The sequence below is a fragment of the Phoxinus phoxinus genome (assembly GCF_949152265.1).
Source record: "Phoxinus phoxinus genome assembly, chromosome: 10".
NCBI classification, from domain to species: Eukaryota; Metazoa; Chordata; class Actinopteri; order Cypriniformes; family Leuciscidae; genus Phoxinus; species Phoxinus phoxinus.
The window spans coordinates 36559319-36574318 of record NC_136885.1 but is presented as its reverse complement, the minus strand read 5'-3'; the positions used below and the strand labels follow the sequence as shown (position 1 = coordinate 36574318).

At 45.8% G+C, this 15000-nt stretch overlaps 1 protein-coding gene across 4 annotated transcripts in view; it reads left to right on the top strand.

The window, feature by feature from the left end:
• dennd4b (DENN/MADD domain containing 4B) overlaps positions 1 to 15000 on the top strand; it is a 52749-nt gene that overhangs the window by 5982 nt on the left and 31767 nt on the right. For 2 of the 4 annotated variants that reach the window (XM_079625233.1, XM_079625230.1), the window contains exons 2-7: positions 5946 to 6260; positions 9220 to 9472; positions 10111 to 10180; positions 11080 to 11249; positions 11331 to 11572; positions 14371 to 14437. In XM_079625233.1, the coding sequence (XP_079481359.1) occupies positions 5965 to 6260; positions 9220 to 9472; positions 10111 to 10180; positions 11080 to 11249; positions 11331 to 11572; positions 14371 to 14437 (1098 nt within the window). In that variant the 5' untranslated portion in view covers positions 5946 to 5964. Of the gene's footprint in view, positions 1 to 1919; positions 1938 to 3734; positions 3831 to 5945; positions 6261 to 9219; positions 9473 to 10110; positions 10181 to 11079; positions 11250 to 11330; positions 11573 to 14370; positions 14438 to 15000 lie in introns of those variants that run through there. The other 2 variants (XM_079625231.1, XM_079625232.1) reach the window with 2 other exon arrangements.

Here is a 15000-nt window from a genome sequence, read left to right as displayed (position 1 = left end):
CTCCCCCCTGTAGCCATGAGCCTGGAGGCCATCAGAGAAGAGGCTCTGGGAAACATACAACACCTCTCTGCAAACACACAACACCTCTCTGCAAACATTCACATCCCACAGAATGTCCTACGGGACATGAATAATAAAACAGTTGAGGCCGTCAGGAAATGGCTGGGACTGAACTCACATTCCACCCGGGATATAATCTTCCTCACATTTAAGGAAGGGGGTCTGGGGGTCCCTAATGTGGAATGGACTTACTCCACTACAAGACTAACACCTTATCAGCATGCTTAACAACGATGATGCTGCCGTCAGAGAGCCAGAGCTTCACTCTTACTGGACCTCAGGAGGAGAAAGGTCCCGCTGGCCACAGGCAACCAAGAGCACTCCCTAGGCTTGAGGAGGAAAAGCAGCGGTAAACTGGACACACAAGCCGCCGGTTTCGGAGTTCGTTCAGACTGGCCGGACCTAAACGACCTGTGCAATAGACTGGCAGTTAAATTACAGTGGACACACACACACACTCACACACGGCACCAGAGGTGTCTGACGCAGTGGTCACAGACCCATCTGTCACTGTGAAGGCCACAGTCTGTCACAACGAGACACAACACACACTACAGAGCACGACGGCAAGAAGATTTTACTGAACACCAAACAGACGGACACAAAACAACACTGGACTGGACTGAGAATGCAGGGAAAGTTGGCATGTCTTGACTTTGCTGATCACTCTATCTCTCAGCGATGTACAGAAATGCTGCAATAGGAGAGGATATTCTGTGCTTTACTGTCAAGGCCAGACTACAGGTGTTGCCAACCAGATACAATCTAGCATTATGGTACCCTGAAAACTACACTCCACACTGTATAATGCATTCTAACTCTGATCACCTTGATCAGTTGCTCATATTGTGAATGGCTGTAATATGTACAAAGGGTTATACACAGCACGCCATGACCGTATTGTGGATCTCATTGCTAGTTCTGTTCAAGACATATTTCCAAACAATATGCCTATGTATAAACACTCACGAGTAATACCAGACTGGTCCAACAGCTCTGATGATGTGTTTTGTAACATCCCTAATACCCCTGATGTTGTGCTCGTGGATGCAGAGAGAAAGGAGGTGTTAGTCCTTGAAATAGGGTGTGTGTATGATCTGTATATGGACATAGCCTTTTTGGAAAAAATGACTAAATACCAACCCCTCCTTGCAAAGATCAGTGACCTAGGCTATGCGTGTAAGTTTGTGGCATTGATATTTGGCAGCCTGGGACATGTCCACAGATCGGCTGTTAGTGGACTGAGGCTGGCAGGGCTACCAAAAGCGAAGGCTAAACAACTGGCCAAACTCTGCTCCTCATCCGCTGTGATCGGCAGCCTTGCTGTGTGGCGGAAGCGATGCTTTATGGACCCTTGAATGCCAAAGCTGTGTATCTCTGAAAATATTTGAATCCTTTCTGTAAGAAATTTGATTGGTGGATTCAAATAAAGAAATCAAATGTGTGCGTGCGTGCGTGAGTAAGTGTGTGTGTGTGTGAGTGTGTGTGTGTGTGAGTGTGTGTGTGTGTGTGTGTGTGTGTGAGTGTGTGAGTGTGTGTGTGAGTGTGAGTGTGTGTGTGTGTGTGTGTGTGTGCGTGAGTGCGTGAGTGTGTGTGTGTGTGCAGCAGCTGCAGATGAGCGGATGTGAGTCCGAGGGAAACTCTTGCGTTGTGCAGCTCGGGCGTTTGAGGAAGTGGATGTCGAAAGTGCTTAGAAAGAGCTAAATGCAGCGCTGACAGGAAACGCATCACTGCTGAAACAGGAAGTGGAGTTTTCTAGTGAAGACACCTGAGGTCGTGTGTCCGTCGGTGACCTGGTGTGTTTCATCTGACCAACAGGTTCAGGACACCAGACGGTCTCATGAACTTTGACCCCATGGTCATCAGTCCAGAAGAGTGTGAGTGCACATGGGTCTAGATCAATGCTCTATCGCCCTGCCGCAGTGTGTGTGTGTGTGTGTGTGTGTGTGTTCCTCTGTCCTGTGTCAGCGATCTGTGGATGGATTCACTGCTGAACTTCTGTGTGTGTGTGTGTGTGTGTGAGAGAGTGTGTGTGTCTGTGTGAGTGGATGGATTCACTGCTGAACTTCTGTGTGTGTGTGTGTGTGTGGATGGATTCACTGCTGTACTTCAGTGCTGTTCCTGTGTTTGATGTGACGCTCCTGTAAGAGTTCTGCTCAGAATCATGATTGTCTGACTGTTTACGTGCACATCAAACTCTCATCAAACGTTAAGCTCTATACGCTATACTCACTATACTCACTAACTATACTCGCGGGTGTGAGTGGGCGCGTGAGGTGTGTGTCGTGAGGTGTGTGTCGTGAGGTGTGTGTCGTGAGGTGTGTGTCGTGAGGCGTGTGTCGTGAGGCGTGTGTCGTGAGGCGTGTGTCGTGAGGCGTGTGTCGTGAGGCGTGTGTCGTGAGGCGTGTGTCGTGAGGCGTGTGAGGCGTGTGTCGTGAGGCGTGTGTCGTGAGGCGTGTGTCGTGAGGCGTGTGTCGTGAGGCGTGTGTCGTGAGGCGTGTGTGTGTCGTGAGGCGTGTGTCGTGTCGTGAGGTGTGTGTCGTGTGTCGTGAGGCGTGTGTCGTGAGGCGTGTGTCGTGAGGCGTGTGTCGTGAGGCGTGTGGCGTGTGTCGTGAGGCGTGTGGCGTGTGGCGTGTGTCGTGAGGCGTGTGTCGTGAGGCGTGTGTCGTGAGGCGTGTGTCGTGAGGCGTGTGTCGTGAGGCGTGTGTCGTGAGGCGTGTGTCGTGTGTCGTGAGGCGTGTGTCGTGAGGCGTGTGTCGTGAGGCGTGTGGCGTGTGTCGTGAGGTGTGTGTCGTGAGGTGTGTGTCGTGAGGTGTGTGTCGTGAGGCGTGTGGCGTGTGTCGTGAGGCGTGTGTCGTGAGGCGTGTGTCGTGAGGCGTGTGTCGTGAGGCGTGTGTCGTGAGGCGTGTGTCGTGAGGCGTGTGTCGTGAGGCGTGTGTCGTGAGGCGTGTGTCGTGAGGCGTGTGTCGTGAGGCGTGTGTCGTGAGGCGCGTGTCGTGAGGCGCGTGTCGTGAGGCGCGTGTCGTGAGGCGCGTGTCGTGAGGGGTGTGTCGTGAGGCGTGTGTCGTGAGGGGTGTGTCGTGAGGGGTGTGTCGTGAGGGGTGTGTCGTGAGGGGTGTGTCGTGAGGGGTGTGTCGTGAGGGGTGTGTCGTGAGGGGTGTGTCGTGAGGGGTGTGTCGTGAGGCGTGTGTCGTGAGGCGTGTGTCGTGAGGCGTGTGTCGTGAGGCGCGTGTCGTGAGGCGCGTGTCGTGAGGCGTGTGCCGTGAGGCGTGTGCCGTGAGGGGTGTGTCGTGTGGCGTGTGCCGTGAGGGGTGTGCCGTGAGGCGTGTGCCGTGAGGCGTGTGCCGTGAGGCGTGTGTCGTGAGGCGTGTGCCGTGAGGCGTGTGCCGTGAGGGGTGTGCCCTGAATATTGAATATTGAATATTTATTTTATTTTATATGATATTTTGAATATATTATTTTACTCCGACATCAGTGTGTGTGTTTCTCAGTGTGTGTGTGCCGGAAACATGTCTTCTTCTGGTCTGATTTGTGAGCGGTTGAGCAGGAAGTGAGCGAGCGGTCTGTCGTTTCCTCAGTTCTGCACGTGTTCTCGCTGAGACTCGTGTTCGGGGGTTTGATCGCAGGGCTGATGAGAAGCTGAGTTTCACCGGGTCGCTTCTTCACTTCCACAGATCGAGCTCGTGTCGCTCTTCCACTCGTTGCTCTCGCTGACTGATGATATCATACGTCACATGACCTCGGGTCGGGAGCAGTGAACATATGTCCAGGTGAGCAGAGGTTTGATGGGATGTTTGATTAAATCCTCAGTTATCCCGGTTTGTTCCCACGACGGGATGTCCGGTTCTGAGCCAGTTGCCGTGACGACCGGTTCTGTAGATGTGATTCCCTAATTGTGACGGATGCAGTTCAGGCTGTCATCAGGTTTCCTGCACGGTGACCTTTGACCCGTGTGGTGCAGATGAGACAGATGTGTTTGAGAGGAAAGTGTGTGTGTGTGAGTGAGAGAGAGTGTGTGTTTGAGGTGAGAGTGTGTTTGAGAGGAAAGTGTGTGTATATGAGGGAGACAGTGTGCGTGTGTGTGTGTGTGTGTGTGAGTGAGAGAGAGTGTGTGTTTGAGGTGAGAGTGTGTTTGAGAGGAGAGAGAGAGTGTGTGTGTGTGCTCGCTCTTGTTTATGTGATTTATGAGGACACAGATTTGTATAATGATGTGTATTACACTGGTATTAAAACTTAGGGTGCGTGCGTGCGGAGTGAGTGTGATGGGCAGGTTTAGGGATTGTGTGTGTGTGTGTGATGGGCAGGTTTAGGGATAGGGGCAGTGTAAGGGGATATAATATAGCCTACAGTATAAAAACAATTACGCCTATGGAGAGTCCTCACAAGTATAGCAACACAAACTTGTGTGTGAGAGAGACTGAGAGTGTGTGAGAGAGACTGAGAGTGTGTGAGAGTGTGTGTGAGAGTGTGTGTGAGAGTGTGTGTGAGAGTGTGTGTGAGAGTGTGTGTGAGAGTGTGTGTGAGAGTGTGTGTGAGAGTGTGTGTGAGAGAGTGTGTGAGAGAGTGTGTGAGAGAGTGTGTGAGAGAGTGTGTGTGAGAGTGTGTGAGAGAGAGAGAGAGTGTGAGAGTGTGTGTGAGAGAGAGAGTGTGTGAGAGAGAGAGAGAGAGTGTGTGAGTGTGTGTGTGAGAGAGTGAGAGAGAGAGAGAGAGTGTGTGTGTGTGAGAGAGTGTGTGAGAGAGAGAGAGAGAGTGTGAGTGTGTGTGTGAGAGAGTGAGAGAGAGAGAGAGTGTGTGTGTGAGAGAGTGAGAGAGAGAGAGAGAGAGAGAGTGTGAGAGTGTGTGTGAGAGTGTGTGTGAGAGAGTGTGTGTGAGAGTGTGTGTGAGAGTGTGTGTGAGAGTGTGTGTGAGAGTGTGTGTGAGAGTGTGTGTGAGAGTGTGTGTGAGAGTGTGTGAGAGAGAGAGTGTGTGTGAGAGAGTATCACATCATGTACAGAGTGAACAGCAGCGGTCCTAGTACTGAGCCTTGTGGTACGCCATACTGAATTTGTGATTGATAAGACATCTCTTCATTTACTGCTACAAACTGATAACGGTCAGATAAGTGTGATTTAAACCATAATAGTGCAATTCCACTAATGCCAACATAATGTTCGAGTCTATTTAAAAGGATGTTGTGGTCAATGGTGTCGAATGCAGCACTAAGATCCAGTAACACTAATAGAGAGATACAACCACGATCGGGTGATAAGAGCAAATCATTTGTGACTCTAACGTGTGTGAGAGTGAGTGTGTGAGAGTGAGTGTGTGAGAGTGAGTGTGTGAGAGTGAGTGTGTGAGAGTGAGTGTGTGAGAGTGAGTGTGTGTGTGTGTGTGACAGAGAGAGTGTGTGTGTGTGTGTGTGAGTGTGTGTGTGTGAGTGTGTGTGAGTGTGTGTGTGTGTGTGAGTGTGTGTGTGTGAGAGTGTGTGTGTGTGAGAGTGTGTGTGTGTGTGAGAGTGTGTGTGTGAGAGTGTGTGTGTGAGAGTGTGTGTGTGAGAGTGTGTGTGTGAGAGTGTGTGTGTGAGAGTGTGTGTGTGAGAGTGTGTGTGAGAGTGTGTGTGAGTGTGTGTGTGTGTGAGTGTGTGTGTGACAGAGAGAGTGTGTGTGACAGAGAGAGTGTGTGTGAGAGTGTGTGTGAGAGTGTGTGTGTGACAGAGAGTGTGTGTGTGAGAGTGTGTTTGAGAGTGTGTGTGTGTGTAAGAGTGTGTGTGATTTTTAGATATTTGGACTGGAAACGAGACAGAAGTACTGCGTAAGAAAGTGTATTCTACAGTGTATTCTTAATGATGAACGCTGCATGATCTGCATTGAGTATCCCTGCGCTGTAACGGAGTGTGTGTCCTGCAGTGGTGTCTAGACCGGCGTGATGGCGGAGGAGCGATGTCCGCAGCTGGTGGATTACTTCGTGGTGGCGGGTCTGGCGAGCGGCTCTTCCCCGCGGGTCGAGGAGGGCCACCAGCGGGGCGTCCGCGCTCTGCAGCCCGTCACTGATCTCGCGGTCATCGCCCGCGGGCTCGGAGAGGACGTCCCCGAGGGCTTCACGTGCATCGAGAAAACACAAGCCGGCCATCCGGCGGAGCTGAGCGCGGGACTGATGAACAACACACACATGTTCCTGTGCTACAGGAGAGGCCACGACAAGCCTCCAATCGTAGAGCTCGGGTGAGACGCACTGAACATTTATTTATATTCCTTAAAACTCATCTTTGATCACCAAAATTATGTTTTTTCATTGATTCTTCATGCCTTAAAATATCTTGAGTGTAACCCGACACCCTTGCCTCATTTAGTATGCATGTTTCTATGAATATGCAAATGAGGCCCGCCTCCACTCACTCACTCACTCAGAGATCCACTGGTGGACGATCACACGTTGATCTGATTGGTCAAGGTAGTGTGTGACGTCAGAAACACCAGCGATTTCAAGCCGTGTGTTTGAGACTGAGTCTTTGGTTCTCTGCAGTTTTAAAGGAGTATTTCACCAGTGGGAACATTAATCTTTATTGAAAGTGGATCATATATGTAGTCGAAATGTAATATTATTAATCCTTATTTCTCCCTTTTCAGGGGAAAATTATGGAATAATGCATGAGCATTCACAAATATGAACGATACAAAGCTTAATGCAAATGGGTGAAGTGTCCCTTTAAAGGTACAATATGTACGTTTTTTTAACGCCAGAGGTCGCATTTTCAAAACAATAACAAAGACGAAGTAGAGTGGAACTATGGGAGATGTGTGGAATTCACAAATCATAAATCATAAATTACTTTTTGTAATATGCTTGATCACACTGTTTTATGTCATCGTAATGAATTAGCAGCAAGGAGCGTGATAATAATGCTTAGCCGTTTACTGATGTGTGACTGTTTGTCATAGGGTTTGGTGGGTTAATGCTGCGCAGTTTTACACGTTTACAACAGTCGTACTGGAAGTAATGTAATGGCCAGATATGTCTGTGCAACAGGAACTTTCACTGCATAGACTTGGTCACCAGACTTCATAAAAAGCGTCACTGAAGTACAAACAAAGTGCAATATAACTGTACACTAGGGGTGGAACGGTACATGTGTTCGTATTGAACCGAATCGGTACGGGCGTCACGGTTCGGCGCATGAATTTACACGGAGAATACACGGTATAAAAATAAATAAAACTTGCGTGTAAATGAATGAATGTAATGCGGAACTACTGCTAGAAGCGCGCTCCGCTGCGCGCTCGTCTCCCTAAATGGACGAGGCATTTATACTTCGCGCTCGCCGGTGTATTCTCTGAAACCATCAGGAATCAGCAGTGAGAAGAAGTTACACTCGTGAATGTTTATTTTAGTAGGAGAGAGCCGGGACGATTGAAACGCGGGACGGATGAAACATTGAGATTTCCTTGAGAACCACTCACGTCATGTACGCCAAGTTTCGTCAGCACGTACAACACGCAATGCCTACCAGACCCGCGGAAACATTTCTTCTTTACGTCATGCCGGTTTGGATTTAAAGCCGGAAAGCTGTTTTTGAGTGCAGTAAGTGAATTCTATCGTGCGGTACTTTTTTTTGACTGACAAGTTGTATTTATTGTTTCATGTGCCATTGTAATGATAATACGGCAGGTGTATTAGTACTGTAACACACCCGTTAGTGTGCAATATCACAGTTTTTTAGTTTAAGGGAAAAACAGGTTTAACTGGCGGGAGGCGCTGGCGGGACGGATGAAACAGCGCCTCCTGCCAGTTAAACCTGCCATAGGAAAACCACTGTGAAGGCTATTCAACTAGTAAACACTCGATATGACTCAAGGAAGAAAAGGAAGATAATTAATTATAAACGGATTTGTCTGTCTTCGTCAAAATAGCCTTTTAGAAAGATTACACAAAATGTTTAATGGGTGATAGAACAAAAATGGTTAAAATGGACCTGTAAATCAAAATAAATGACAAAATATGTTTGTAACAATATGTACATAAGTTACTTGTCAGGTATTGTTCATAAAAACAAGCATTAGATGAATAGTTGCCGTTTAAACTGTTATGTTTCATCCGTCCCACCCCGCTCAGTTTCCGCTCAGGCGGGACGATTGAAACAAAGCACAACTACCGATCACAGTCAATTTTTACTTAAATCATTCTATATTTGTACTGAATAACACATGATACTAAGAGAACACATATGTGAGTTATTGATCACACACACACACACAAAATCTATCTGTAACCTTATCGTAGAAAATGACATTTATCTGAAAAGTGTTTCAACTGTCCCGCCTACAACACTTTAGTAGCTACACCAGAACCACACTACATAAGAGTCGTGTAAAGCAGTAAACCAGATTATTCCTCGTGACATTAGGGGAAAAAATGGATATGAGAACGTAACCTACAACTAAATTAACGTTATCTTACATTATTTCTAAACATTTTTATTTAGTTTTGTGAACCTTTTTATAAAACATGGCTATTTATTTGAATTTAAATGGCTAGTGTCTGCTATAGGCTTATTTAGTTAACGTAAGCAACTCGTGTAGACGCAGGACTGGCGCCGGTGCGGTGAGATGCACACGCTTGGCCAGATTCGGCGCACATTTGCGCTCGCGCGTCCGCACATTAGAGATGCTGTATTCTCAGTTTTATGGCTGATGTCTTATTTTGTTTACATCTTACTCTACACACTTCAGGTGTCGCTGCTCAGGGGAGAGACTGTATAGTGACATGCACAATAAACATAATTGCCTTCTGCATTTTTGTTTTGCTTTTCCCTCCATTGTACCGAACTCGTACCGAACCGTGATGTCTGAACCGAGGCAAGAACCGAACCGTGACTTCAGTGTGCCGCTCCACCCCTACTATACAATAAATAACACATATTTGCTTACCTGTCTATTAAACTCACTGAAGGCCTCGGTGTGAAATGCTCCGCCGCTGTCGTAAAGCACAAAACACCACATGACATATAAACTGCATTAAACCTTGATCTTCAGCACAGGGGGATTTAAACGGGGACATTTACGAGCAAAATAGTGAATTTATTAGTGTACAAACTCAAATAAACCTGAGGGATATTCTCGCATTGATTTGTTCGTCTGGATGAAAGCTGCTAAATGCATGAACTGTGATTGTGTTTGTGTGCAGTGTTCTGTACGAGGGCAAGGATCCGGTGCGCTCGGGATGGCATCTGATCGAGACGACCCCGTACAGCCGGTCGGCCAGCCTGAGCTCCAGTGGCCCCGGGACTCACAGAACCTTCCTGATGTTCCGCCGGGCCCCGGACTCTCAGGCGCTGAACACGCTCGGCGTGACCGAGATCTCACTGCTGATGCCCAGCAAGGGCGAGACTGCACCGCACACTTACTGCCGAGTGGACAAGAACCTCAACACGGGCATGGTGCTGATGATTCACTGATTCACCGATTCACCGATTCACTGATTCATCGATTCACTGATTCACCGATTCACTGATTCACCGATTCACTGATTCATCGATTCACTGATTCACCGATTTACTTATTAAATGATTAATTTATTCACCAATTCACTGATTCACCGATTCACTGATTCAATGATTCACTCGAATCATACTTACTCTTTACTCTCATATTTATTTATTTTGCCTCCATAACAAACAATATACACTACCATTCAAAAGTTTGTATTGTGTTTTTTTAAAGAAATTGATATTTTTATTTAACAAGGATTTATTTCTAAACTTATATTTGTTAGAGGGAAAGTATTTTTTGTATTGTGACAAAAAAAAGTTTTTAAACATTTTTGAACATTTAAAAATCCCACCGACCCCAATCTTCTGAATGCCAGTGTGTGTTTGATGTTTATGATGTGTTGCGTCACGTTGTGTTCAGCGAGCGCTGAGTGTGTGATTGTGTTCAAACATCCGCTGCTCCTTCCGCTTGAAACGCTTCAGAAACACCATCAGTTCCTCTTCTGTTTATTTATCTTTCTCTTGCTCTCGGTTTCACCTCTGTGGGTTTTGATCGTTTGTGTGTGTGTGTGTGTGTGTGTGTGCAGTGGGGTCCCGCGCTGTATCTTTGCTACAAGCGGTCAGTGTCTAAAGCAAACGCTCTGGTGTATGAAGCAGGTGAGTGTCTCACACACACACACACACACACACACACACACACACACTCATACACACGCAGGCACGCACACACACACACACGCACTCATACTCACGCACACACACTCATACTCACTCACACACATGCACACACTCAGACACTTACACACACACACAAACACTCAGACACTTGCGCGCACACACACACACTCATACACACGCACGCACACACACACTCATACTCACTCACACACACACATGCACACACTCAGACACTTACACACACACACAAACACACACACAAACACTCAGACACTTGCGCACAAACACACACACACACATACTCATACACACACACACACATACTCATACGCACGCACACACATGCACACACTCAGACACTTACACATACACAAACACTCAGACACTTGCGCACACACACACACACACACATACTCATACACACACACACACACATACTCATACGCATGCACACACTCAGACACTTACATATACACAAACACTCAGACACTTGCGCGCACACACACACACACACTCATACGCACCCACACACATGCACTAACTCACAAATGCACACACACACTCATACTCGCGCACACACACACACACACACACACTCACATACTCACACACTTACACACACACACTCGCACACAAATACACTCTCTCTCTATCACACACACACACACACACTCTCTCTTTTCTCTCTCTCTCGCTCTCTCTCTCTCTCACACACACACACACACACACACACTCTCTTCTCTCTCTCTTACACACACACACACAGTCACTCACACACACGCACTCACAAACACACTTACACACACATACACTATATACTGCGTATGCATCTGCAGTCTGTAACTGAGAGTGTGTGTGTGTGTGTGTGTGTTGTGCAGGTCTGATCAGCCGGTATCCCGAGGAGGATCTGGAGTCGTTTCCTCTGCCGGATTATGTGCCGGTGTTCTGCCTCCCGATGGGAGTGTCGGTGGAGAGCTGGCCACTCAACACCAAATACCAGCTGCCCGTCTTCTCCACCTTCGTCCTCACCAGCGCCTCCGGAGACAAAGTGAGTGTGTGAGTGTGTGTGTGTGTGAGTGAGTGAGTGAGTGAGTGTGTGTGAGCTGATGTTCTGTGTGTTGTGCATCAGGTTTACGGTGCAGCGATCCAGTTCTACGAGACGTACCCGCGCGAGGCCCTGTCGGAGAGGCAGTGTGTGTGTCTGGGTCTGCTGAGTGTGGTGGACCGACGGCCGGTCACGAACCGCAGCGTTCAGGTCAAGAAGAGCATCTGTGTTCTCTCACACTGGCCCTTCTTCAGCGTCTTCCAGAAGTTCCTCACCTTCATCTACAGATACTCCATCTCTGGGCCACACGTGCTGCCGCTGGAGAAGTGAGGCGGGACTTTATGTCTGATAAATACATTCTCATGTTTTTGTTCTCAAGAATTTCTTCATAATTCCTTGCCAAACATTTCAAGCATCAAGTCACCTTCATTTTTACAGCGCTTTTAACAATATAGATTTGTTCAAAGCAGCTTTACAGTGGGAAATTAAAGTAAGAGTAAAGTTATTGTCCAGATAAAGTTAGTTTAGATTGATTCACTTCCGTTGCAGAGATTATCAGTTATTAACTTAGACACCGCTAACACAACACCGTTCTAACAGAGAACAGAAACTTTTAATGTGTTCTGGCCGTTCATTTACACACAACAGTGTTAGGGCTGTCAAATGATTAAAATATTTAATCGCGATTAATCGCATTAATGTCATAGTTAACTCGTGATTAATCGCATTGTCATAGTTAACTCACGATTAATCACATTAATGTCATCGTTAACTCGCGATTAATCGCATTAATTTCATAGTTAACTCACGATTAATCACATTAATGTCATAGTTAACTCGTGATTAATCATATTAATTTCATAGTTAACTCGTGATTAATCATATTAATGACATAGTTAACTCGCGATTAATCGCATTAATTTCATAGTTAACTCGTGATTAATCACATTAATGACAGTTAACTCGCGATTAATCACATTAATTTCATAGTTAACTCGCGATTAATCACATTAATTTCATAGTTAACTCGTGATTAATCACATTAATGACATAGTTAACTCGCGATTAATCGCATTAATTTCATAGTTAACTCGTGATTAATCACATTAATGACATAGTTAACTCGCGATTAATCGCATTAATTTCATAGTTAACTCGCGATTAATCGCATTAATCCCATCGTTAACTCGCGATTAATCACATTAATGCCATCGTTAACTCGCGATTAATCGCATTAATCCCATAGTTAACTCGTGATTAATCACATTAATAACATAGCTAACTCGCGATTAATCGCATTGGTGTCATATTTAACTCGCGATTAATCACATTAATGTCATAGTTAACTCGCGATTAATCGCATTAATGACATAGTTAACTCCTGATTAATCGCATTAATGGCATAGTTAACTCGTGATTAATCGCATTAATGTCATAGTTAACTCGCGATTAATCACATTAATGTCATAGTTAACTCGCGATTAATCGCATTAATGTCATAGTTAACTCGCGATTAATCACATTAATGTCATAGTTAACTTGCGATTAATCACATTAATGTCATAGTTAACTCGTGATTAATCGCATTAATGTCATAGTTAACTCGTGATTAATCACATTAATGTCATAGTTAACTCGCGATTAATCGCATTAATGTCATAGTTAACTTGCGATTAATCACATTAATGTCATAGTTAACTCACGATTAATCACAGTAATGTCATAGTTAACTCGCGATTAATCAAGTTAATGTCATAGTTAACTTGCGATTAATCGCATTAATGTCATAGTTAACTCGCGATTAATCACATTAATGTCATAGTTAACTCGCGATTAATCACATTAATGTCATAGTTAACTTGCGATTAATCGCATTAATGTCATAGTTAACTTGCGATTAATCACACATTTTTATCTATTCTAAATGTCTCTTGATTTCTTTTTGTCCCATTATTTTTTTCTCATTTTAATGCTCTTATCAACATGGAAAAGTGGATCGGCATGCTTTGTGCAAATGTTTTTTATTTAAAACAACATATACTGTGTTCAATTTCACACTAACATTCTCACTTGGAGCAAATAATCTCTCACACAATGTAACTCTGTCCATCAATAAAAGGGTGAAAGAAATACTGACGAGGTAACGTTACTGATATTGACGAGTGGGCGGAGATCGCATCAGCGGTGTGTGTGCTTGACCATCAAGTGGTATTTAGACTGGACGATGACAGCTCAGTTCACAACGACACACACACAGATCACTTTGGTCTTGTCAACTAAACCATTTGGCAACTTTTTAAAAGTAAACTTTCCATTCAGAATCTTATTAGCATCCATTTCGGCGTCTCGCGCTCATCATTCATCCACTCAAAACGTAACGTTAAAGCGGGTCGCACACCGGACGAGAAGCGTAGCGCCTCGTATTTATATTCGAACACATTATTCTCTTTGAGTGTACACACACCGGCGGCGCCATTCTGCGTTTTTATTGCTGGCCATAAACTGAGAAAGTGCGCGTCCGATGTGCGATACGAGTTGTGCTAGACACGGCTCGGCGCTGCGCTTCTCGTCCCAAACCAGTGTGTGCGGCGACCAGTGTGTGCGGCGCGCTGTTGTTCTGTTTCTGGTCTCGCTAGATCCGATGTGGTGTTGTAGTTTTAATAACGTTACTAGTTGTTGCAAAAGCATGTGAAAAAAACGACAAAGTTTGCTAGTCATTAATCTCACGATAAAAATTTTTACGCCGTTAAAATAGGTTTGCGTTAACTCCGTTAATAACGCGTTTAACGGACAGCCCTAATATATATATATATATATATATATATATACACACACATGCATGTATATTTTTAAGATATATTTCCATGTATATACATGCATGTGTGTGTATTTATATATACAAAATAATTATACAGAACACACACACATATTATGTAAACACACTTTTATTTTGGATGCGATTAGTCGCTGCACATCCCGACTGCACTTATTTTATTGCACTATTTTAAAGGTTACACTGTAGTTGTATCGTGCTGTTCACTGTACATGTTATGCATGTTCACTGTTGATTCCCGAAGGTTCCTCTCCCTGTTCTTGAGCATGTTGATCTGGTCTGTGTCTCTAGGCACATCTCGAGCTTCATGCACAACGTCCCGTTCCCGTCGGCTCAGCGTCCCCGGATCCTGGTGCAGGTGAGCTGATCTGAGTCTGCTTCCAGCGTGTGTCTCGTGTGTTTCATGAGCTCGACGTGTGTTATTAAACCCTGACGCTTCCCCCGCAGGCGCCGGCGCGCTACAGACCGGCACGCTGGGGCACGTGGGTAACGGGGGGGTGATGAAGCTCAATCATCATCCTCCTCACTGACTGTACCGTAGAGATCCACAGCTGATCGCTTACGTCCCAATCAGTAGTCTTGTGTTTGATATCAAGCTGATTGAGAGATTCATTGATTGATTAGTGGTAGGGGTGTGACGAGATCTCGCGAGACTAAAATGTGACGAGATTTCTCGTTGAGAGAAAAGCTGTCTCGTGATATCGCCATAACGGAGCCTGAGGGTGAAGTTAGCAGAGAATATGCCACCGCTACATTCACAGTACCTCCACTATCGTTTTAGTAAAGTCTGCTCATCCAGCGCGAGCTGCAGTCGCACACAGGAGTCACAGTTCACTGATCGCGGGACGTTTGCGGATGAGCACCGTCGCTCCTTATCCCAAGAGAACGCGCGATCACAAAAGTGAAACGCGAGTGCACAGC